The sequence below is a fragment of the Symphodus melops genome (genome assembly GCF_947650265.1).
Source record: "Symphodus melops genome assembly, chromosome: 11".
Taxonomy (NCBI): Eukaryota; Metazoa; Chordata; class Actinopteri; order Labriformes; family Labridae; genus Symphodus; species Symphodus melops.
Genome location: NC_136701.1, coordinates 8707830 through 8735447, shown reverse-complemented (window position 1 = coordinate 8735447; position 27618 = coordinate 8707830). Strand labels below are relative to the sequence as shown.

General features: G+C 39.4%; 1 protein-coding gene across 2 annotated transcripts in view; it reads right to left on the bottom strand.

The window, feature by feature from the left end:
- jade2 (jade family PHD finger 2) overlaps positions 1-27618 on the bottom strand; it is a 171403-nt gene that overhangs the window by 132073 nt on the left and 11712 nt on the right. For both annotated transcript variants that reach the window (XM_079356165.1, XM_079356166.1), the window contains exons 2-3: positions 16554-16617; positions 9653-9738 (exon numbers count right to left, since the gene is read on the bottom strand). In XM_079356165.1, the coding sequence (XP_079212291.1) occupies positions 9653-9738; positions 16554-16617 (150 nt within the window). The remainder of the gene's footprint in view (positions 1-9652; positions 9739-16553; positions 16618-27618) is intronic.

Below are 27618 nucleotides of genomic sequence, written 5' to 3'. Positions count from 1 at the left end.
ACCTACAATTTATGCCCCTCATTAGCGTCCAAAAAGACAGTGAACGAGTCCTTTAGAGATTTCTCTGAACACCAGCTCCTCATGATGAGCGCCTGGCCTGAATGATGCGTGGAGCGGCGGAGCTCCCCTCCACGCCAAGGGCAGGCTGATTGCCAAGTCTTTACTCAAAGGTCATGCAATTAAGCTTTGTTCCCACTTCAATAAGGATTTGACTGACTGAATATGCCCCTCTGTTTACACAGATGTGAATCTTGGCCTCTAGCATGCTAAAAGTCTGCCCTCTGTTCATGTTCTCCATCATGCATTCAGAGAAATTAGTCTGAGACAGAGAATAAAGGCAGACATGTTTTGTGCAAAAAGACGATATTCAGGAGTACAAATTAAGGTTCAGTAAACTGGGTCATAAGCCAAAGGCTTCTTCTTGGACTGGAGTCTTGTTCGAAAAAAATCTTCTCCCAGACCATGGAGCTTGTTCTTGGTAAGACATTAAACCTTCAAACTTCTCTGCACAATCTAAAATCCTGGTTGTTAAAAACATTAAATTTAATGAGGAGTTGGCACTTGCTTAATCATGTGACAAGCATGCTGATTATTGGAGTTCTTCCTACTGATAGCAGCAGCTGCATCATCTGCAGATACCACCTTGAATATAACATCCACAGTATCAGGTCAGTCATGTCTTGATAAATCCTCACGTGAGGACGTTAAACTGCAAAATTGCAAAGCTAGGGGGCACTGTCCTGTCAGACCAAAGACCAGGATCAATGTGAGGGTAAGGGAAAAAAATATATTCGTACTTCTATTAATATTTATCAATATATTGATGAAAGAAGACGTATCATTTCATCAGGCAAGAAATTGTACGAGGCACACAGGAAAGTAATACCCACAACTGAACTGAAGACACTATTTTAAGCTTTCATGTTTTAACAGCAGTCTTGAAAAAGGAGCACGAATAACACCAAAGACCTTGCCTTGATCTGCTCAGTAGTCTATGCTTGTACTCTGCTGCTCCCAGGTGTGAATGTGTGTAAAATTATGAACATGAGGCAAGACGTTTCACAGAGAGTGGGAACATGCTCAGTGAAAACCTTCCCTCAGTAAATAAAGGTTAAAAAAAAAAACTGGGTCACTGAAGAGAAAGAGGGAAGGAGACTTCAGACGATGGAGCAGCACGCCCCACAGAGTCCGATGCAAATGACATTCCATGGTATGGCAAGCCCAGGCAGACTATCTGGTGTAATGGTAGGCAGAGGTTTGGGGAGGGGGGGTTGGGAATGTGACCCAGTTTTGAGAAGTGTGGCTGAAAATCAACCAAAACAACTACATGATTTATGCTGCTTTGCATGTCTGAGTCTACAGAAACTGGAGTAGGTTGTCTTGCATCTGAGCAGCAGAATTTAAAAAATATGAATAACAAAGTTGATTTAACCGAGGTAAAAGAAGTCAGCAATACTTCAGGAAAGGTCCCAATACAGAGGATCATAAATGCAGATACTATTTGATGGATCTGTAGCTAGTTTAACCTTACACTGAATAGCAGATGTGTGGTTTCTGCCACACAGAACAATACTTTGTCTGCTCCTTGTTATATCTTTTTTTGTATCTGCCTTTTCTGACTCCTCTGATGCACCTGGAGCTATCGCAGGTCAAAATAAATACTGTGACTTGATAATAGGAGTTGATCTGAACAATAACTGAGTCTTAAAATAACACAAACCCTGTGGCCTTGTATTAACATTACCAATCCAACTCTAAAAGGTTCTGAGTCATTTTAAGTTACAACCACTCTTCAAAAGACCCTTTTGAGTCCACTATCCAAAATCAGATTCACTTACACTGATTTATAATCAATGTGATGTTTTCCTGTGTTACCAGAGTTCACTGTTTTTCATTCAAACTGTGGTACTACCAATTTTTTGTTTCTGAATATTTTCATTCTTCCTCTACATAAGTTGGCGACTCACAAGCACTATTAGGACTAAAACGTCACAAAGTAACGGGCTACTGGCACGACACTATTCACCATAACTAGTCGCAAATTGGCTACTTTCCAGTTTCAATAACGCAGTTAGTGACATTTAAAAGCACTCGTTACTTTATGTGAAACAGCCAACAACAAAAGCGGAACAGGTGACGCTAATCATAAGAGTAATTTATACTCTATCGGGACGCCGGGACTTGAACCGACAACCCTCCAGTTCGCAATCCAAGTCAGACTGAGCTACCGCCATCCCTAATGTCAGCACAGACGCATACTGGGAGAAAGTCCTTTTCATGTTGTAAAAAAAAACAAAACATGTGCAGGTGATCATACAGCTGTGAGCTGGCAGCCCCCTCACTCTGATACTTCTCCATCAGTGCATGTCCATATGACTCTGTTTGTCCATGTGTGTGTATTTGAGCTTACGTGTGTGCAGCATGTTCAACAGCAGAGTGTCAAATTGAATTTCCCGTTGCGGGATAATAAAGTATATCTCAAAGCAGATACTCATAGCTGTGAAAAGTTTAATGAGTGTTCGTCACACTTCATTTCACTGTTGCTCCTGCTGATCCACAGCACACACTGTATATTTCCTCGCCTTCCTTCCAAACCTTAACTTCTGTCAATCCTGTCAATCACTAATGTATCAGTTTGTTCACCCAAGTCTTCTGTGATATAACTCGTTTCTTTGCACTTATCTACTGGATGATATCGGCTGAAGTCCAAAGCCCACCACTATCCTAGAAGGCTGCACATCACATTGAGTGTGTGTATTCTCACAACTGTTTGCAGCTGGTTGCCATGGCATTTCACAGCTGTTTCTGCAAAACCTTAATGAGCTGCAGCAGCTGTTAGCCTGCTGGGACACACACACAAACTGTCACAAATGTAAACATAAACATGCTTGTATTGTGTCAATGATTACTTAATAATCAATAAATAGATGTCCATAATCAGTACTAAAGAGATTTAGAATTTTCTTTAAACAAAATACATGTTGCAGAGTTTACATAGCCTTTCTGACAGTAATCCACCTATATAACATAACATCCACACATCTGGATTTGCAGCAGCTGCATGGACGCTGTTGAAAAGAGTCTTGAGTGGTTCACAGAGTTTTTGCATATCCTGAGGACATTTTCCGATGCCCTGATTGGATTGGGATATTACTTCAAGTGCAAGCAATAAGGAAATAAAGAGTGGGGGGCTGTTGAGCAGATTTGGTGTTTGCTATCATTATGGGTACATTTCAAGTAAAGTTTATTATTAACCGATTCAACAACTCAGTTAATAGGAATTTGTCTTGGTGTGCTCACATATACCGCACAATTACATCACCACACAAACATAGACAACACATAATGCACAACACATAAAGATGTGTGTAAACAGTTCTTAGTGCAAATTACCAATGGATGTCCGTAGAGCTGGAGGAGAAAGTCCATAAGTACATAGAACAATAATCACGGTAATTACGAAACAATAAAACGTGAAGCCATAATTAAGTGTCGTTTAGCTTGGGGGTAGGTGCTATCTCTGAGGCGTAATGTTCTGCTAGTGATGCTTCTGTACCTCTTACCTGATGGCCAACGAGTGAACAGGTGAGTGCCAGGTGGGAGGGGTCAGTGGTGATGTTTCTAGCCTTCCTGATGATTCTGGTGAGAGAGTGTGAGGCTATGGTGGGCAGAGTGTGGTCAATGATCTTGGAGGCTCTGCACACTACTTTCTCTAACTGTTGTTTCTCCTGGCTGGTCAAGTCACTGTACCAGGACAGGATAGAGAAGGTCAGTCCGCTCTCTACGACTGATCGATACAAATGAGTGCCTTTCAGGCTAACACCAATTTATTTTTATTTCACCACTGAATTCTAAACTTTCTAATCATTTTCGACAGTAATCTTCAATTCTTGTAACCATTTATTATTTTTTCATCTGTTGATTTCAGCACTTAAACCTTAAAGCGGGATACAACAGTTCCGAGATATGGCTACTATTTGTGTCCATTTGAGTCATAGCAGCACATATAGTATTTAAACTGGTAAAACTACGACATCATAGCTCAGCTCCATCCGTCCCACACATCAGTGAACTGTCCAGAAAACAAAACAACATGCAGTTTTATGTTCGAAAGATTGTTTCCAAATGTCTCAGATACCCGAGAGTAAGGGGGAAAAGGACAGAAAAAGCGAGAGGAAATGAACAAGTGCTGCTTTTGGTTTAATATCTTTTCCTTTGGAGCGTTTACAGACACTTAACACCTACAAGCTCCACTTCACAGTCATGAATAAGTGTTCTTGTACACTTACTGTATTAACTGCAGCACTAATTGAGAGTCAAAGTTTTTGCTTAAATGCAGAGCTGTGAAACTTTTGAATTGATGATTCTCAGGAATGTGTTGAGCTTGTTTAACACATCTCAGATAGGAAAAGAAGCTGTTTGTCTTGGATTTAAAGGAAGAATGTGTGACTTTTTGATCCATAGATCTCACCTCTGAGCTCCAGCATGAAACTAACACAAACTGCTGTTGGGCCCCTCGCGTTTGCATAAGCAACAGACAACATTGTGCTTTGCTTGAGGTGCCTGTAGCCTGCATTGTTGTGTTAGCAAGCTAATTTTAAGCACACTTTAGTTACTGTAGCTCAGAGCTTCAAATGCACATTTACGGTGGTCTAAAAATGCTTTCCTAAAATCCAAATAAGAAGTCAGAATTTTAATATTCTTTTCTCTAGTCTTTGACTGAAACAGCTTTTTAAAACAAGGAGAGGAGTCCGCATTTCAATCCACCTAAACATGGACGTAAACATAGTGAGTGGCGTCCCGCTGCAGGGGTGTCCTTTATTTCTCTGCGAGGAAGATGGCAACCCTAGTAGCCCTGCTCACCCAAACAAGTGTAAGAGCCAAAGAGATCACAAGGTGCATTTGGTGTTTTCATGAAAAAAATCAAAGGAATCTTTTTTTAGTCATAATTTGTCTTTAGTCTCATTTTGTAAAATACATTGCATCGTGCTCCCAGTATCCTCAATCGTATCGTATCAGGAGTTGAGGGAATTCTTACTTCCCCACTGAGTATGTTGTGTCAAGCATGTCAAATAAATGTTTGTTTCCTCTGACCATGTTGTAGTGTTTGTTTGTCACATAAATCCCTGGGGGGAGAAAAAAAAGAATTTTACAAAAGATTTGGGGGAGCTCCGCTTTTGTCAGACAAGATGAGGCCAAAGTCATCCATCAAACTTGTGACTCAAAACCACAGCAGTTACACAACGTTACAGTATATTTTTCAAGGATTTTGTTTTATTTACGGTCGGTGCATGAGAGCTCAAATATGCACTGTTTGTTTTATGCGTCTGTCTTCTTCCCCGAACCGTTAAACCACAAAACCAAATATGTGCTGTCTGTGTTTATACTGTATGTCATTATGACTTCCTGTTAGTCAGGAAAATCAAAAATCAAAATCATCAATCTAGCCCTCATCTAAAGTGAGATATAAACAACCCTACAGAGAGAGGAAGCATTCGAATGTGTCCTTCTTCCACCAAGTTAAGCTCTCTGGACCACTTCTAAGAAAAGTCCCCACTGGAGTAAAGGCTCTCAAACGCACAAATAGACACACTCAATTTTAGAAAAGAGCTACGCTGTCATTACAAGTCCACAGTGTTTAACATTCACCACACCTCCCTCAGTAAAGGGCGAGTTTCCTTTCTAAAACTCACCCACATTGTTAGCTACTGTTCAATTTGAATTGATGAAGATTTTCACTGCCTGGACCCATCACCTTCTTTACCACATTTGGACTTTTTGTTGATCACTTTCAACAAATAACATTAATGTTAATGTCATAATAAGGTGGAGAAACTCAATAACAGCCGAGTTTATATTTCAACCACCTATCTACAACATATGCAATGTATTTAAATGATAGCATTATATTAAAAGGACACAGGATTGGTGTGTGTGTGTGTGTTTTTAAAATCACTTTAACATAGGTCAACAGCTAAAAGTTTTGACAAAGCACTGATTAGCATCTTCTGCTGAAGGGCTTTTTAAAATAAATGAAAATCATGAACAAGTTCAGCCCCAAATGTCACATTTACATGTGACATTTGGGGCTGAACTTGTTGCTTTTCTGCTCGTTATTAGCTCATTCATCTACTTCTCAGATACAAAGAAAGCCCCTCTGGTCTTTTATTTAGTCCTGTCAAGAAGCAGACTCCACACTCTTCCCTCATGCTACACTTTGAGCTGCTGTGGTGATCGTTTTCCAGAGGGCCTGTTTTCTGTTTGTGTCATGTGGCTGCTGCCCATTGCCTTTAAAGTAAGTTAAAAAAAAAAAAATCTGGCAAGTCAAACTAAAACAATGACACTGTTGAAGTTTCTAGAAACCATATTTGGCAGCTGAGCAAAGACAGCAACACTCCTCACTGCACAGCTGAGGAGTAGTTAACAAGTGACATAAAGGAACCTGACTTCAGCTGTCTGCTTCAGTAAGTACTATAAGGTAAAGGGTCGTGGCGTTTGACCTACAAAGCACACAACAAATTGTTGCTGTTGCATCTGGTAATAACTGACAGTTATTACCAAACCCTGAGTGTTGACACGCAGCAGGTTTAGCTCATGTCAAATCAGCTCAAGGGCAACTTTTTGTCCATAGAAAGTAAACTTTATTTTTACAAATATAAAGAGTTATTTTGGATCTTTTGTTGTGTGAACATACAAACAATTCAAAATACACATACGCTGTCAGGCACCCTGTCTAAAGGCACAGGCACAGTTAATATATCTGTACCAGGTGGAAACACTCGAAGGCTCTCATAGTCACTATGGGCTTCATCTCACAGCCTTCCTGATCAGTTTCAAAGGAGATTTCATTTTTTGGATGAGAAGTGGGCACATTGTAATTTAACTAAAATACAGTTACATAAATAGTTGAACGATCAAAGTAAAAAAGGAATACCTTCAGAGAGTGGTTCAAATGTAGCCAATATTCACGCCTCCACACAACTTTGTCAATCGCTTCATGAAATTGCTATGATTCAGACTCTGTCTGCTTTTGAATCAATGTAGAAAATGCAGATTATCATGATGTTGTTACACAAGTTGTTCCTCTGTTTAATTGGATCTAACATGTACTCTGTTTGAAGCATTACTTAAAGGGGTTAAACAAAACAAGTAAAAATGATGAAACTGCTATTGGACCTTTTGTTTGTTAAAAATACTGAAGTGCCATCATTGATACTTTTAGTGCACTGTAGAAGAACCCTCTTTTTTGTAATTACCAAACAAAACAATCCATACCAATGATGGGGTCACTTTCTCACCTCCAAATGTCCTACTCTATCCACTGTCCTGGCTTAATAAATACATGTACAAGAAATCAGCTGAACTGATGTCAATACCTTCGGGGGCAAAAGAGTAAAAACAGCTCAATATGACAACATGTTTAACAGACAAAACAAATCCACAAATGAGAGAGCTCCCAAGAAGTGAGAGCAGCTTCCGTAAATTCAGCAACTCAGAACAGTATGATCTATCAATATCTCTCCTGCAGCTCGGAGATAAATGCCAGAACATTTCTCATTCCTGACAAGTCATGCTTTCCTGACATCACTTCAGATACACTTTTAACATTCCAGACATGACAAAACTTTGCTCTGAACCTTTGTCCGATGTCAATCCCGCCCTTTTTCATTCTCTGACCTTTCCTGTCACTCACTGCTACTGGGGGGGAAAAAAGCAGAAAGATTACTGCAAAAACATCATAATTTACAGAAGGGAAGCATTCCTCCCCTGGAGGGGTGTGAGGAGGCAGCATTATGAAAGGGAACGTGGCCCTCTGGCTCTTCAATCCGAAGCCCGGGTCAAAGCAGCGAGCTACAGTAGTAATTACTGAGAGACTGATTGCTGACAGGACCTTCCAACAGCCTGTGGTTAAATGGATGGAGCAGAGGGGGAGGACGCTTCAAATGCATGGGCTTGACAGATGCTCTGCTGATGACTTGTACTTCAGGGTGGTTCGGGGGCATGAGTGCCACTTTGCTTCATTCATTCTCTTTTTGAGAGTTACAAAAGGAAAACATTTGTGCTCTGTGCAGTATTTGGGGAAAGGTTTGGAGAAATGGTAGCACTTAGTGGGCTACTTTCCCTCTAAAATGATATCAATTCATATTGTTAAAAGATCTGTGTTTTAAGAGGCTTACTCATCGCCCTTTCAACAGGGGAACAAAAAACGATGTGCTTTTAACTTTCCACGGTTGTTTGACATTTTAAGGAGAAATGATGGCAGAGGCCACACCATATTACCCTCTAAACTGATGTTAACATATCATGTTTAAGGATTTGGGTTTAAGTACTTCAGAATTTCAAGTGCCATCCGAGGTCGTTACCTCTACCACACTTTAAAAAAATATCCCATGTACATTCTAAGATAAGATGTAATGTGCTCCAAATGCCAGGTGCTTATTTTCAGAGTTAAACTCCTCAAACAGTCAGAGACGAGTTGAACAGATTTGATCCCACTTCACTGACACAGTGAGAGGAATGTGTGATTGTGGCAGGGGAACCACAGCCACAACTGGTACACTGCACAATTTTCCAACTGGTTTATGCCAGTTTGTTCCTCAGGGTGGTCATTTAAGAGAGCTCAGAATTGTTCATCATGACCATTTGGATGCACAAACCTGTTATTTCAGCCGACGATCTTGTGCCATCCATGAGCTTGGTTGATTTAGCTGCGGTAACGGAGATGGCTGTATTTACTTTGGCCACAACAGGAGTGTTTGAACTTTAACCCCAAGTAGTAAAGCCATGAAGGGTATGAAATTGATTCATAGGATTTTAATTACAAAATCTTACAATCGTATACGCTCAAAAGGAATCAGATTTATTTCACCTTTATTTCAGGAGGGACTCCATTTTACAAAGAGTCTGATTAAACCAGCAGCAAAACACTGACCATAAAAAGCAGAAATTACATCAAACAAAGAATGAGCATCACACAACAACATGCATTCAAAGTTAAAATAATTCTTTAACTTATTTTCAAAAACTTCCATGCTTATAAAATAATCTAGGTGACCCTACAGCTCAGACCAAAATAAAGGAGCAAATACATACGATAACTTTTATACTGTAATATACTGAGCATCCTGTGACCATATTCTCTAAATTGGGAATGAATTAAAGTTTAAGAAGTCAGAGAAAAGAGATGTACCAATCATTCAACCAATTTTCTGGTAAAAACGAAAAAAAACAACTTCTTAAAACAAGACACACTTGTGTTTGAAGAAACCCAAACCAGAGACAAATCCAAGTATGATCTCACTCTTTTGGTTTGAAGGCTTTTATGGTGTGTGTTTTTGTCAGCAATCAGCTCTGCACAAGAAACAACACATCTGCACTTCTCCAGAAACTCTACATAGGCCTAACTTTTTGATAGCTAATCTGGTTTAGTTTAGCCACTGGATCATAAAAGCAGCACATCATACCAGTGTTCAGTAGCCCCAAACTCCAGACGACGCACTGGAATCTGACCATTTGTGAAAATTCAGCAAAGCCACAACAAACAACAGACAGCAGTGCAATAGGGCAAAACCACGAGCTTGTAATGGTTAAACAGTGGCTGTGTTTCATTAAACACATTGTTGTGTACTGCATCAGTGCTACATTGACATACCTCTGATGGTTTCTTGTGCTGGTGGCGGACCCATGTGCTGCTGGTGCCTGTATTCTTGGATGACCTGGACCACGACGTCACCTGACCTGCAGCAACAACAATGAATAACAATAATGAAAAGTTATCACATCAATATGAACAGAATCTTTTATTGTGCATGTATGTAAAGATATGTTTGTGTTCTATCTTTGTATTTCACATTACATCACTGGGTCATGTAAGTCTTAGGTGTAAGACTAACTGATGGGACGCCTACTTCTTCTCCATATTTTATTCATCTACACACGCATAACTTTTCTCTCCTAATCCACGGCTTCCCATCTTGTGTTACATTGCTGGACAGCTGGATAACAGAGGAGTTAAGATTAGCGAGGGACACATTTCTGACATGGTACCCTACATGTCACCAGACTGATAAAACCTTAGTACTTGCGTGATCATGATTTTTTGAATATTTGATTTTGTGTAACCACATTGCCTAACAATGTAGGCATATGGATGTTAATCTGCAGGGAAGACCGAATAATACTGGAAGTGATAGCGATGCTAATGTTAGCCATATTCAGCAAACCAAACTGCACTGTTTACCCACTGACAGTTTTAAATAAAGTGTGCTAAATGTGTACTGTTTTCTGAGTGTTATAGTCGGTTATAAAAATAATTTAATTTCCCATTTAAACGTCAAATTGGAACATCCCTAAAACAAATACTGAAGAAGTTAAGACCCCCTGAGATATGTTACATATGTTGTATTTGTTACCGTTTTGTACCTGAAGCCAAAGGTACCAAGGTCTATTGCACACAAAGAGTTTTAAAAGGGAAACACTCGTCAGCAAGCCTTATTTTGAATATCTATATACTGTAGATATTTACTTGTTTAGAACATATAACTTGGCTATTTTACGGATTAGCGTTTTATCTCCATGTTTATGGTGTTGTAAGCATTGACAAGTTAGGACATTAAACTTGTTGATTATTTTAGTCATCTGGAGCAGAAAGAACAGGTCTCTGGCTGTAGATCAGGCTCAATGAACACAGCGTGCATTCAAATTCACTCTAAAAACTTTTTTGTCCCTTTGGAGAAACTGCTTTTGTAGACAGTGTTTACAATACAAGTACAATAAAATCACTGTAACATCAGCCATTAAGAAGCAGCAGGAAGTGTGTGTCTCACAAGGGATCAAAAAGCTGCTCATCAATGAACTACATGTTTGCTTTAAAGGTTCAAGGCCTTTACAATTCACACCAATGGAGGCGATTCAAACACGGCAGAGAAGCACTGAACACAGCAGCCAAACGCTCCGGGTCACGTTTCTGACACTCATGGCAGCACAACAAACATGAGTCAGGCCTTTAAATGAAGCAGATTGATGATGATCTATTAAGTGGTTTAATAAATAATGACAGTATAAATAGCATCTTGTTAAGCAGTTAGTCCACTGTGGTCTTTTACAACCTCATTAATACGTAGCTTAATGGCAATTAACCAGACGCTGGAGCCAATATCCCACCCACCGCTTCAATCAGCAGCCCTGTGTGTGTTTTCCTTTGTGTCCAAGAAGACTGATGAATGTAATTTAATTTATGCTGTTTTTCTATACATTTTTAAATCACAGAACTACTGCAGCAGATTTTACAGAAAGCGCATTTTAATGTGTACACCGTGAAGAAGGCTGTCATTAAATGTTGCACCATACTGCAATTAAATTACATCATACTGGCATAATGGAAAATGCCAATTTGCTAACACTGTGTAATGTAGCACATTGTGACCATGACTACATTTGTGTGACTGTGTGCAAGTGTTAGCTTCCTCCCACTCAACATATTTCCCTTTCCATCACAGCAGTACAGCTAATTTTACTTATGACGTCTAACAGAGCTGAAGGCAGAGCTGCTGTCAGGCCTGTTGCTCAAAATTAAGACTGTCTCTCTCCAACACACACGCATACATTCACACATATTCACACATGTATACTAAGAGAACAACAATAATACATTTTATTTTTTGTGCACTTTTCATTTCAAACAAATCTCAAAGCGCTCCAGGATTAACTGTATTTACAATAAATGTCCAAACCCTTCACTTTTTTGGATTTCAGACACACAGACAGTTTCACTGCCACAGCACGACAAGAAATATGGTGTGAATTGACAGTCCTTCCAATTAGTCCTCCACTCAGCTGCTCTGACAGGAAGTGTCAAAATGTACCACTGAACAGACTGTGCTGTAAGTCTGTGTGCAATATGACTAATATTTAATTTCCCTATAAAGATGTGTATTATGATGCAGCATATTTTTCTGTAAATTAAATGACTAATCAAAATAACCATATGAAAAGGCAGCCTTCAGTCCTCCTTGCAGGTTAATATCAAAACGCCTGTGCTGGTTACACATTGCTCCGGTTGAGAGCTGATATGCCAGTGTAACTCGAAACAGCCTACATCCTTTTCATCTCCTTTTACTAGAACAAAACACTGCCATCCATCCACTGTGCTAGTTTGTATCCTGGAACCTTATGGCAGAATGGCTGCATAACACCTTACATATAACATCTGACTGGCATTCATCACTCACATCTGTACAATATACACTTGACAAGTTCTAAATCACCTGGTGTTATTTTAAAACAGTTGTTTTAAAATGTTCATATATTAATGTCTTTCTTTTGTGACACTGTATACAGAACATTGCCCTTAGACAGCCCTACTGTGTTCGAGTGAGAACGAGAGGTAGGGTTATTATTACTTCAAATAAAACTAGAGCACAAAAACAAAATCGGATGAAGTCTATGATGACGATAGCATGATGCCCTCAAGAAGATCCTTTTAAATATTCATCTAGTTGCATTCATGTTCTGAATCTCTTAGAAACATCTCAATTTGAACTGAACACCTTGGGAAGATTTTGGAGCAGCATGTCAAACAGCAGCGCTCCCAACAAGCATCATCCAAACACAGGAGACATGGAGAGTGGCTGCCAAGGTGCACTGAAGCTGTTCAGTGAGGTGGAACAACACCTCACTGAGACACATTGTGTTGGTGTTTCTTTCCATTTGTCACAGAATTTTAAACTGCAAGTGTGTAGGAGTGCTATTTAAATTGTGTGGGGTAGGTATAAACATATTCATTTGGACTGTGAGCTCATCTGCTTGACCTTTTAGAGTGTACTTATACATCTGCAAACCACTAGTCTTTCATGTGCGCGTGTGTATGTGTGTGTGTGTGTGTGTGTGTGTGAGAGAGAAGGTAAGATCCACATGCCCCACATGTGGCAGCTGCACCGCTCCATAACTGTGGTGAGATAACCGAGCAGGCTGCAGCACAGTCGGAGGTTACCATCATGGCCGTGTGTTAATTAAAAGCCCTGCTTGGTACACAGCGGCCAAAATTGTCATGGGCATCCTTCAATTAGAAATCTGATAACCTCTAGTCAACAGATGCAGCTGGGGCCCACACTGAACTGGCCGGAGGAAGCTAACAGCTAACATCGGATTATAAAACAGGCAGTATGGTCCTCTACATGAGAAACAAAACGCCTGTTAAACCAGCAGTAAAATCCTTTTAAACATGCAAACCTGTGACCACATAACAGTTAAAATTGTATAAGGTCACTGAAGTAACGTTTAAAGTTTGAAGCGCTACTTTACCCAGAATTGATCACCATATTTACAATTTGGTCATCAGGACTAGGACATTCATCATCATGGCAATCTGCAGCTTTTTGGTTTGTGGGCGTGGACTAAGAATATTTGTATGAATGACGTCAGGTGCAAACCTTGTGGAGGCAGTAGTATTTCAGACAGGCTTTTGCGTGTTCTACTGGTTTACGTCACGGAGAGTTTGGACGGAAAGCAGGACGACTGCAAGTGCAAAATAGGTATTAGTGAGAGGCAAATGAACGTCCAGTATTTTCAAGTAATAAATCTGAATATAACAAAAGGAAAACGTGGCTTATAAGAAAACCTCGGTATTAAACACGGCCTCTCTTTTCTTCCCTCCCTCTTTTGAATGAATTGTCATAAATTGTGCAGGAGGTGCGAGTCGTCTGTGGCACTAGTGCTCAGTGTGTGTGCCACTCGTGCCATCGTTGCGCACCAGAAGCTGGTCAGCGTTGTGTCAGATCGGACATAAATGCCATGGCAGCATGGTGAGCCCCCCCATTCAGCCGTCCCACAGCGCAGCAGGGAAGAGGGATTTAGAGTGAAGAGACGAGCGAGCTTGGGAGAAGCGCTCCGGAGCACACCGGAGACACGCAACCCGAGAAAAAGGAAATGCCCAGTTTAAAATATAATGTTGGCGAGAAGAGGGAAATAGGACGACATAAGTGTCAATGTTGAAATTCTTTAGAATACAGAGGCTGTGAATGTTCAGTCATAGTTTAATCATGGTGTTTCTTTTAAACTATTATTGAAGCAAGATAAAAAAAATAAATGCATACCATTTATTTTACTGTCATTTAAACATGTTAACATGTCTTTTATTGTGCCTATGTCTCCTCCTAACTGCAGCCTGTTGTGCATAACACTGGGGCTCTTGGATTTGCACCTTCCTTTCAAAGGTGCACATTCAGACACCGTCACAATCACCACAATTTTTGCCTGGCTTGGTAAATCACATGGTGTGTACTAACTTAACTTCTTTGCATTTTTTCCTCCCAGTATTTTGCACGCTGAGGCAGAAAAGCCTCATGTTGCATACTCTTTAAGACAAACGTACTATTTGGACAATACGAGTTGTTTTGCTCATATGAAAGATGCAATCCTCACTGCACACTGTTAGTAGATCAGATAGCACATTTTTTGCTGGTGGTATCAAGTTTGCACACGTTTTAATACATGCAAACGTTTAGAAAATCAGGCCCTGTATGTAAAGATATCAACATACAGTCTTTATGTAAGTGTCATGTTTTATAGACTGGCAAAGTGATGACGTATTTTTGTTGGCCAACTTGAAGTAGCTTCACCATGGGTTCGAATGAGAATTGGCCTATGGGATTTTAGAATTGGATTTTGGATCATTTCAGAAAATAAGATCTGTGGCAAACACACGTTTCTGATGCGTAGCTGTTTGGTTCAGCTGGATAATCTTTACAGATGAACATCATTTATATGAAGTTTGAAGTATTAATGCAGCCGAGAGAAGTAAAAAGCTAACGTTATGCTACAAGCGAACTACACTGCGGTCAGTATATTTTGACGTCACGGCTGTTATTCTTCATCGATCTAATCAGCGGTTTTGACAAGCTAGCGAAACTGTAGATTAGTAAGTTGTTTTATTAACCTAATGTTTACAAGAGCACTGAAAAACAGAACTAGAGGCTGTAAGACGGATTAGTGAGAGAGTTCCCGGCATGATGATGTTTAATGTCTCCACTCGTTAGCAACCGCAGTTATAAATATGCATAAAAACTTTAAAATTCACAAGTGGGGGTCTTGACTAACATACTTCATCTCATCAACAAAACGTCAACATCTCTTAAGCTTGCATTAACCAAAGACCTTACTTCAGGCGTCTAACCACAAACCTAGAGTTCTACAGTTTAGAACCCGTGGTGCTAAAATGCTAACTCACTTCTAGGATTTAGGACTCGTTCCTGTGCCAGTCTATACAGGATAGTTTTCCTTTCTGTCTGTGTATAAATAAACAACAATAAATGACAACCATTTTAAATATCAAACTTTTAGGAAAAGAGATCACTTTTTGGTGTTTTCACTAAAGTTAGCAGAGGAACATTATCAACACTTTAAATGTGTTTAGAATGAATGCCAAAGCCCTTTAGGCCCGACTTACCAAAGAATTTGCAGGTTCACTGCAAATGTGAGCTGCAAGTTTTATTGCATTGGCAGCAACGTTCTGCATGTATTGGGCAATAATTTACTAAGGTAGCAACTCATTATGCCGCCTGCTCCTGAACTGCACTCTGAACCGATGTCCAGACTCCCTCTGTAACTGATGGAGAGCACAGCTCGGCACAGGTCAGCTGTAGGATATTTGGTTATAAAGCCCAGAATATTATATGCATAGTGTGATCTTTTGACACCTTTATGTTAATGCAGTACAACTCCACCTAAGAAACCCCAATGCTCATCAAAGGCTGGTCAGAAAATATTATAAGTTGATACGAGAGTGTAATGGGAGAAAAGTGGAAAAGGACCAACGGTTGGAGGAGGAAGGAGAAACAGATCCATGACTAGAAAACAGGTTAAATCAGAAAAACACAAAATGATCAATCAAAAGAAAAAAATAGTGAAATTACAGCCTTCTCTGAAACTGTAATGAAGCCAGAACTGTTGCCTCTTTTCTGTTTGTGATCTGATGCCAACATGGATTCATGTGTCTACTTTCTATTTTTTGTCTTAGTTTTACACCATAAAGGCCTTTATCTTGAATAGTTCATCTGTTTTAGTAAAACACAGTTTAGTACCACTTTGATCAAACATACTCTCAATCTCATTTAATGTTTAATGTATAAAACACATTTAATGTATTATCTTTTACCTGCTTTAAAAAAGCAGTTCATTAAAATATATATCTTAACAGTAGCCTTTATACTGAAATATCTAATGGTAACTTGACTCTATTCTAATCTGCATTGTTGCTGCATTTAAAAAAGGGGAAGTTTTGAGCAGAGGAGTGATGACAGTGAGACAGGAAGAAAGTCTATATGGGGGAGAATAAAAGAAATACCCTGTGGGACTTGACTAAAACCAGGCAGCTCCGCGTACGAAAGCAGCACAGAAACTCACATTTCTGACACTTCCAGGTTTCTTGCTACCTTACACACATGCATATACCCAGACCCAGACTCACACTCACACACACACACATATACACACACACACACACACACACACACACACAGTCCCATGAATCTTCCTCTCCTCTCTCTCTCACTTACTGTCGGTGGTGTCAGAGTCATTGCTGCTCGTGGAGTATTTTCTCCTCTTCTTTTCGCTCTCCATCTGTCAAACAACGAGGGGGGGAGGGGAGAGAGAGAAATAGCGAGTGAGAAGATGTTCACCATGAAAACACTAGTGTTAATGAAATAATGTGCTGTTGGCACCAATCCGTCAGAGCCTCAAGCATGCAGACGGCCAGAATAAACCCACTTGATCACAATAACACATTAGTGTTTCAGACACGCTGGGAACTTCACAATCATTCAGTTGTTCCATTTCTTCACATACAGTGAGAGTCCTTGTACATGCCCATGACTGCCAACTTCTCCAGCACTAATGCCGTATTCACTGGGGGCATTTGTACAATCATGCATCTGTTTTAATACTGCAGGTACTTCTTTTTTTTAAAACAGAAACCTAATCAGCATGTGGCAGAACAGAACACCAGCTTTTTTCAAGGATTCAAAATCTGTGATATCTTTTTTGAATCAATAAACATTTTTTTTTCTTTTTATCGCTTACCCTTCTTATTTTAAGATAATCTATGCAAACTGTAAAAATGAACTGTAACAGGGCTTTTGCTTTTATCAAGCTTGATCAAAAAACTGGAACTATATGTAAAAACGTGTGCACAGGCTAAATAACGAATGATTCTTACGATTCATTTTCCAGAACTTGAACAGAATAAATACAGACAATACAAAAACAAATGAAAACATACAACACCAACATACAAAATGAGCCAATCAGAAATGTCTGTAAATGCATCCAAACCCCAACAGGACAAATGATTTAAGTGACAAAGTGTGTGTGTGCAGTTTGTATGATGTATAAGCCTTAACAGTTAATGCAGTCACAGCATCTGAATGGCTGGACACATTTTTCTTTCATTTTTTCAAAAAGGTGTTCCCCTTTAAGAAAAGCCAAACAAGACAACAAATGTTAAAAATTAAAAATTGCACTTTCTATATGGCAATAGTCACAGCGGCCCTGGGTTCGAATCCAGCCTTGGCCCACTTCTGTATGTTATCCCACACTCTCTCCTCCCTACATTTCCTGTCTCTCTTTAGCTGTCCCATTCAATAAAGCATATGGGGATGTACACGAAATTAATACAAAAAACAATAACTAACCATACACTGTCTTTACGAGTAACATGTACACGACATTAATACAAAAAATTAATAATTGTACAAACAATAATAGAAGCGTTTAGATATTCCCAAGATCATTTGATATGTCTGTATCTGTTACCAAATCAATGGCAAGGCCCATTAGAGGGCTACGTACATACTCATAGAACTGGAGTTATATCCAGTAACAACGAGGTGAGATGAAATGGAGAAAAGTCACATTTCCGTGGATTACATGAAGCCTGATCCACATGAAAAAGCAGGAGATTTCTACTTTTCCTATAAAGCACTGTGGGAAAAAATGCATTAACTTGAACTATGGGGATTCTGGGTTGTCACCAGCACAACAAGTCCGTCTTTTATTATTTTATATCATCAATGATATGGATATCATTTCAGGGAAGAGGGGTTAATGTGAACAGCACAACTGTCCTATAGCCCAGTATAACACTGAGGAAGATTCTCTGAGCCTTTAAGAAAAGGATACATAGACGGAAAATCTAAGCTTACCTGGTGGTCTGCTTTTTAATACAATGCTACATTCCAACTGAATCCTGGTTAGGACTAAAATCAAAAGTAAAGGTGAACATTTTCAGAACAAGAAGGAAAAGAAACTGCCTGTGGAAATATTTAAGCTCTTGTACTGGTCGCTGGAGGGCTAGAGCAAAAAGATATATAGTGTGCACAAAAAAGGAGGGCATGGGTCAAGAGTGTGTGAAAGAGAGAAAAATGAAGCAAAAAAGATAGAGTCAAGAAGTCAAAAGGAGGTTTTAGTGTTCCGCTACACCAAGGCAGAGAAGCTAAGCAAGCAGGAGGAGGGTTACAAGCTTCACTGTAGGGATGGGGGAGATTTATGTGGCTGTAAAACTGGGCTATTCCCTCTTATACGGGGCTCTTCCTTCAACCCAGCCTCCCTGCCTGCCTTACACACACTTAACTACTCTGACATTTATGCTGACAGAAAAACACTACGCTTTCTCAGAGCCTTTGAGTATTATTATTCCCGGGACCTGCCACCCTCTCCCCCCCCTTCACCTTATCCTCCCCCGTCTTCATCTTCCCATTCCTTACAATAACAGGGACACAGGGAGTCTGTGGAGTGAGGTTAAGTACATTATTGACTTACACAGCTTCTCTCTCTCTCACCATCTCTCCACCTCGTCCCATCATTCTAGTTCTCCCGAGTCTTCCCGCCTTCAAGGACAGTTAATACATCGTTGACTTCCTCCAGCGACGTCAGGCTGACGGCGAGTCTGCACGCTTTGCTGTAACTCTGGGTTTCCTCTCGCCTATTAAACTCTACAGTGACCCACTTAAACCACACTCAAGGTAATAAAATTTACTTTTTGCACTGACCACCCGAAGGAAAATGTGAAGTTGTCTTAGCTGTCAGTTAAGAAAAAAAATTTGACAAAAAAATACGGTTGCATGTTGACCCGAGTCGCTTTATGAGATGTTTGAAGTATTTACAACAACAGGGTATTTTATGGCTGAAATCACATGGGCTTAACCAAACACCAAGGACAAATACATAAGACCTTTTGAGAAACCAGTTGACTTAATGAGCATAGAAAGGGCAGTTTGTGCCAGAGATATTTATTCAGGTGTCTCCTACATACAAAGAAAGTCCCACACATACCAGAGCTGTGTAGGATTATTTTTCCTGATTAGTTTAAGCAGGGCTCAATCCATCCATGTTCTGATCTGACTTTATTGCATTAGATACACAATATTCCTTTACCACTTGAAATGTGTAGATCAGGTTTATAAACTGCATGTATCATGAGCTAGGAGGCTTTCAAATGGTTAAAAAGAACAAATCATTTAGTTTGTAAAACAGACCGATCTCCAAGATAATCCAAGCCGCTCTGACGGCAATACTCTTCTCTTCTCTTCTCCACCCTCATCCATAGTCTAGCTATGTGAAGTCAATTAGAAGCAGTGCTTTCAGGAACTCCAGCACGTAAACCTGATGAGAGTTTGGGAGCAGTAACTTATAGAGCCGCTGACTTACTGTGTCTGCTGGTTGATGAGGTCTTAGGTTCTTTTTGCTCTCGCCCTTATTATAATCAAACACTCACATGGAGCTGCTGCTGATCCTTGTTTACATTACCATAGAACCTGTTGTTTAATTTTTGGAGAAATTGTTTGTCTGTAAAGTCTTACAGAAACACTAACTAAAGAGTGTTATCTGACGATGCATCCTTTTGGGACCAAGACTGTACAGATGACATGTTTAGTTATTGTTAGATAAGACCAAATATGTCTCTACATGCATTCAACCTATTTTGCTCTCCATACGCATTGGTTTCCATGCACGCTAAAACATGATTGGTCGATTTTTACCAGAAAAAACAAAAACTGGAGGCGCTGCACCTGGATTTACTAATTGATGTATAAGGTGAACTTGTTGAATGAATGAAGGTTCAAGTCAAATTGCATTGTTGTACATGCCAATCGTTTATTTTACGTCCATTGGTTCCACATTTTCACACCAAACACCCACTTGCAACTCTAGCATGTAACTGCTTAGTGGTCAAAAATCTGTTTTCACTTCCGGGCGGAACTACTGAGTGGCAACAAAGGATCCTACCTTCTATAGATAACCATCAATAACTCTGTGAGATCCTTTACACAAACGCCACCTGTTATTTTGATAAATCTGCTCTTACACGCCCTTTAACATTATTTTTGTAAAAGACTGCACACTAACTGACAAAGAGTCAGCTGGTTTCTCAATGTACATCGCACAGTCTGGGAAAACATCTGTTATCATTATGAATGCATGAACTGCATACTGTATTTGCCACTTCAATCAAAATAAAGATCTGGGAGCAGCTGTGCAAGGTTTATATCTGTAGACTTTTAATGATGCCCACAGCACAAAAACCCAAACAAATAATCTTATCCCAGGTGTGTGCAAATGTGCAGTGAGATGACATAAAAGATGCTGAGACAAAAACAATCAAAGTTTTTAGAGATAAAGCAAAGTTAAAATGTCAAAGCAGGAAAAACACAGGTGTAAACAATAACATTTATGATAGCTGAATTTCAAAAGTCTCAAGACACTAGTCAAATCAGCATACAAGAATACACAAAAAGCAGACATTTCTCAAATCCACACGCACACAAATACAAAGCGTATTAAATCTCTTGAGATTTAACTTCAAACATGAGTGTGCATTTGTTATGATCCTATCAATACTACAGGGAAAAATAATCCCAGGTAAGTGCAACGGACTATTTTGTGTTCAGCAATGCCTCAAATTATTGTCTGCAATTAGGGATGTAAAGATTAAGTGGGGCAATTAAAAATCCTTTCAAAGGTGTCCAGAAATGAAACTCAATTTTGTGAGCGTAAGCAGCTGTAGAGTAAATGCGGTTGGTTGTAACAAGTGGGCATGTCTTGGCAGCTGACAAACCATACTAGTAAACGGGTTGTATCCCCGTGTAAAAGCAAAAAAGATAACGAGGTGCATTGGTGTTTAAAAAAAAAAAAAAAAAAAAAGTCAATCATAATTTGTCTTCAGTCTCATTTTGTAAAATAAATCATGAGAGAATTGTATCGCAAACCCCGTATTGTAATTCGCATCATGAGTTGAGTGAATCATTACATCCATAGCTGCAATTTGAAAAGAGCACAATCTGTTTTTTATTCACTGCAGCCATTTCTTTATGCCAGACAATTCTACAAGAAGTTTTTACTTCAAAAGGTTGTTGATACTTTGGTTTGGAATAAACTTGACTTCAAACCTCAAACTGTCATATCAGTGAGGTGTGGCCAGTCATTAACATTTGGTTTTTATTTTGTGTGCTGAAAATGCTAACTCAGCGATGCTTGGCTACATCAGATATGGAGAACTTTATTCCCTGTTGTGCGAGCTCAGCTTTCAGTAATTCACCATGAAAATGTGCATTTTTTAACAGCAGTAGGAAAGGAATGATTTAGACTTTTGTTCAACATTTGTCCAAGTTTGCTTTTTTCAGTTAAGGCTGTTGTGAAAAAAATATGATTTAGGCACTTTGATTATATGCCCTCTCAGAGGGGAAAATTGCCACCACCACTTTTCTGGCTCTATTGACCAGACCAACTGGAAACCATCATCAGCCACTCAAACTAAATCTTACAGCTGAAGGTTGTTTAGTCTAACAGCCAGATTCACAACAAAACAATAACTCCTATGTCTTATTTTAGTGCACAATTTAGAAACAATAAACAGTTACTGTTTGTTTTTGATCATTTTAAATAACTAAGATGATTTATGCCTGGCATGAGGAAAAGAGCTCATAGATTTACTGGAAAACTGATCAGCACTGGCTTCATATGAAAGCTATAATAGAATTTAGACTATCTTTTTTTTTGGGGAATATTTGTTGATATTTTCGTTGCCATGCAAACATTTCCCTGTCCGTGTTAACTTATCCATCTCTTATGTCATATGGTCTCAGCTTTCATGACACTTTTTTAGCCCATTCATTCATGGCAGCATATAACCGACGAGTCTGGTTCTGCTCAAGGTTTGTGTCTGTCAAAACAGGATTTTTTGTGTGTCTGTTGCCAAGTGCTTACTCATGTCAGCTTCCTTTTGGGTCTTTCCATTAGTGTATTAAAAGAACAGTCTGAAGCTGCTCTGTTTGTAATGTTGATTGAGATTACTTTTGTAATGACTGATTGACCAACTGATTTCTTGCCGACTAAGTATTGCCACGGTCTCTTCCTCCCTATTAGAAACATCCCCTTCAGGAGGCAAACTAACCTCCCACAAACTGCTCCAAGTTCATTTCTATCCATCTCTTTGTCTCACTAATTCTTACACTCACCACCTGATATCCTTCTTCCACTCTCTTTTATCTTTAGTTCCCTTGTCTATACTACCTCTCTCACCTCTGACTCTTTCCATGCAGTCTGCAGTACAGACAACCCTGTCTCAATCAGTCCAGTGAACCAGAGCCCAAAGCTTAGATTGATATATTACTTGTTTTCTCTGGAGAGATTTAGTGGGTTGGGGAGGAGAAGAAAAAAAAAAGAGAATACGGAAAAGAGTCTCAAATGTATAACTTCATCTCAATCAATCCAGTGAAGCAGACTCCCTGACTGCGCTGGCTTACACCCTGAACTCTAAAGCAAGGGAAGAGACAGAGAGAGAGAAGCCTGACTGCTGTCTAGCCAAACAGTAGCATGTATGTTACTGTTTGGCTACAGGAATTGAATGGTTTGCTATTTTATGTAAAGCTACAATTCAAATGCATACTGTAACATTTATTGTGTTACTATTTTATCGCACCGTACAGCCCTAAGCTGGTTTCAATCATAATCGACCAACAGGTCTTTTATGGTGTGCATTAATAACTATGTGTTCTCCTCTGCTCCATACAGTCCCCCAAGGGTCGGTCCTTGGACCAATCATTTTCTCTTTACATATGATGCCATCGGGTAATATTTTCAATCGCTTTCATGATGTATCCTATCAAAGCTATGCCGATGACTCCCAGATTTATTTTTCAGCCAAACCTAATTCGTTCTTCACGTCATAACTGTTTGATTGCCATCAATAAATGAATGTGTCAGAATTGCCAACATCTCAACTAAGACAAAGCTGAAATACTTTTATTTGGACCGGATCATTTCTTAACAACAGTAGAACAGTTAATAGGCTCAAATCAAACATAAAACCAACCGCTGGGAAGGTTGGAATAACTTTTGACAAACACATGACCTTCGACACCAAGACCATTAAGCTTGTACAGTCCCGTTTCCTGCAATCACGAAATACTTCAGAACAATGCTCTTCCAGTCAGATCTTAAAATATAAACTCACACTTTCATCTTCTCCTGCTTAGATTATTTTAACTCTCTCTACACATGCCTCAGGCAATCATCAATAAAGTGTCTACAGCTAGTTCAAAATACAGCCCCCCGATTATTAGCACAGACCAACTGTCGTTCTCACATCTCCCCTGTTCTTGCCTCACTTCATTGGCTTCCAGTGAAATTCAGAATCTTCCAAAAAATCCTGTTACTTACATACAAAGCAAAGCACTGCACGACCTTGCCCCAGCTACATTTCTGACCTCCTAAAACCATATCCCACCCCTTATCTATTCATATCCTCTAATCTTGGCCCTCTTTCCATCCCCCACTCTAATTACAAAGAATCATGAAACACGGGACATAATGGAAAACTGTCTATTGTGCCAATGGGTGGTAATACACATGAGGTTTGCCTTGATGTTGAGAGTGGTGTGAGGGCTGTATGTCGGAAAGATGTAAATCTTGGAATCCAAGCAAAAGTCAAGTCAAATCAAGCTTATATAGCACATTTACAACTTTACAACTGCTTTACATGCATACAAACAAAAAATACTTACCTGGACTATAAATAGTCAGGAACTCGAATTATCAAAAGGATAAGAAACAACCATTCCACTAAATACAAATCAACAAAAGGGATAAGAATCAAGTACTCTTATAAATAGACAGAATAGGTCATGGCCTTGGACCCATAAGAGTCAGGGACTCATAAGGAAAGTAAGAAAGAGTTGGGGACTCATAAGGAACGGGTCAGGGACCCATCGAAAAGAGTCAGGGACTCCTAAGAATCATGAACCACAGGACACATCATCACTAGTGTACCTTTGAGTCACAGGGTGTTTCGGCCTTTTAACACTAAACACCCTATCAAAGGTGGCCAGCTGCAGGGTAATCAAACCTAAGCTTGTGTCCCATGCCCAATCATGAGCCCAGTTTTTTAACTGGTGCAGCTTATGGGACTATGAAAGGCAGGGGACGCCCTCTTCCCTGAATCAAGTTAAGAGCCAACCGCATACCTCCAGGAAAACAAAACAAACGGTGATCATGCCTTCACTGTTTTAGCCCCCACTTTTTGGAATCAACCAACAAACCATCAGATCATTAGAATCTTTGGACAATTTCAAGAAACAGACAAGCCTTCGTGTGACCTAAAAACACTTCCTTGTGCCTAATTTTTTTATGTATGTTTGAGCATATGTTTTCACGTTATTCATTTTGCATTGTTTTGCCATGTTTGGGTTTATTTGTAGTTAAGGCTACCTAATCTGGCCAAAAATAGCCAAATTAATTAAAATATCTTCAGCTATGTAAAGACAAAACTAGAGCTGTTTCAAATACAATGTGGACAGATTAGAATATGACAGCCAGGAGTTTTCTTAAGACATTACAATATCTAAGTTTCATTTATTGTAGTCTTCCTTAACATGACTTATTCATCAGTGAAGGCTTGTAAATCCCAATCTCACTACAATAGAAGGCCCGACCATCTTGCCTCTATACTTTTAAAAGAAAGTGTCCGCTGTGTTCAAAGTTATTGCTATAAATCTACTGTTTTACACAACAGTTTCAATGATCCTCTTTCCACTGCCGCTATTCAATACTGCAATAAATCCAAAATCCCCAAGTTGGTCCCAGCAGCCTAAATCTTGGGACTTTGTCAAGGCTAGTAGAGATCATTATATCTCCTGGTAGGTCCAAGTTGATCCTCTTAAACCAGGGAAACACAACCCTCACACAAAGGACAAATATTAAATCACAGCGTTGCAAACACAGGCAGATGAAAGATGCTGCATGACGCAGCAGTACATGAAAATAGACACTTTTTTCCAAACATTAGCTATTGTAAACATACTATTGTAGACACATAAATTAGATATATGAACCACAAAAAGAGCATTATATGGGACCTTCAAACAATGATCAAATTGAAGAATGTTTACTGCATCCCTTGATACAAAGAAGGTGTAAACTTTGAATGGATAACAGTAAGTGCAGCTTAAGTTAGTTTTGTACTTCCATGGTGTTTGTTGCACTGTAGAAACCTGCCCTGTGTCAGAGCTAAAGAACAACTATAGCTGGAGGCAACCAGCTGTCAGACTTAATGAAGCCCTGTTGAACAAGTTACAGAACACCATCGAGTAGAAAGAAATGTAACCATATTATGAAAGATGTGGTTTTGGTTTGGCTAAACTTTTCTGACTACATAAAAAATATGTCTCCTGGCTACATGAATAGACTACCTACATGCGGCTTTAATCACCGTGCTGTATTAAGCAAAGCTAGCCTCGCTAATAAGCTCATTAATTTAAATAATAAGGTAATGGTTTGATATGCAGATTTAATAAAGGAGACCTGTACTGCAAGTATACAATCTGTCTATAGCCATGTAGTGAGTTGTGTGAACATACATTGAGACAGACGCCATGACGGGGGCACAAGGTCCTGCCTAATGGCAGTATGGAGGTAGGCATGCACAATGTATACATTAGTGAACAAACAAACATTAATACACATTACACACACACATATAAACACTTTAAGTGGTTGGCATGCTCTCTGCTGCCCTGTGCCAAAGCTACATTACATTAAAGAGCTATGTGAATGAGTATGGCCTTCTTTTCATGCAGAGCTCACATCAGCATGAAGAGCATGCACGGTGAACACACAAACACAATGGGCTCACATGGACAAACCAAACAGAAGAAATGGTAAGCTGCATGGCTAATAACCAAATCATTATACTGTAGTGTGGTGTAATTGATTCAAAAGTAATCATCCGTCAAGATAACATCAAGTTAAGTGTAATGAAACTAGCCTGTTTACTCCAAATTTAAACAGTATTAGTTAATTTAGTGTAATCTAGTCAGGTCCAAATACTTTAGCCGATTAGACTCTTATTCTGAAAAACCACACACGTCTTTCGATGTTTGTACAGCTTTGTAAAACTTTGCTGGGCAATACATTCCAAAAAACCATAATCACTAATAACTTGAACTAAATGATGGAAGAGCTACTTCTAGTAAAACAAAACAAAATGCTGCTCTTACACAAAGCCCGATATTGGCAGGCACTAGTATTGTAAGTGCAAAAGTGTGACAACAAGTGCAATGTTCCTTTGCGGCCTGTGTTTGGACTTCAACGTGATAACAGTAGCAGTAACTGTATATTATAGTATCATCATCATTCATAAATTGTGATTCTTCCTTTTTTGACATTTGAATGTATTCTTTGTCTTCAGAATACATTTTATAGCACTAATTTAAAAAGAAAAGAAGTAACTAAAGGCAGAGTATTGACGGCTGTCCTACTAAAGGAATTTTTTTCAACAATGCAAGAAAATTCTGAAGGCTGCCCATCATTTTGATAAGATTTACAAATCTGGCAATTGTAATGCAGGAAAAATCCAGAACAAGTGTAAAATAGTGTTGATGATGTAGCTTTATGCCATACAGCAATCATTTGCATGGTTGTATACAGGAGAGACAGGCAGGAAATGATGCATCATTCAGGATCACTTGAGCACCAGCTCGTTTTAGAGACCAGGAAACTCACAGACCAATTGCAGGATTTTTAACCTCTTTCTATATGATGATTCTTTGCCTATTATAATTCTGCATTTGCTGCTTAAACATATAAGTGATGGATTATGAATAATTATGATGTAATCAAAATCCATGAAGCAGTTGAGTGTAAAAGAAAACTGAGGAAAAAGGGGGAAAAACCCATAACTGTAACCTAGATGTAAACTGGACTCACATTATTGGGTTCATAACGCCCCCTTTAACTCCTATTTAAATGCTCTGATTTTCTGTACATAGCTTAGTGTCAGCCCAAAACACTTTCAATAAGACAAACAGTGAGAAGGTTGACAAAGCATGCTGGGAAAGTCAAGTCGCCTGGGGAGCTAATTAATTGGCTGACTATGACACTGCCAGGAGCACCGAGTCTGACTAAGCGCTTAAAGGGGACCACTCTCTGAAATGTGAAACAGACCGGGCCTGAGAAAACAAATGTATGTAGACTCCAAAACTGCAGGTGGGAGGGGGAAAAAGCTTGTGTCAGCTATTTAACCAGAACACAGGTGCTTTAACATGAACTTGTGTGTCTAAAATAGGGTGA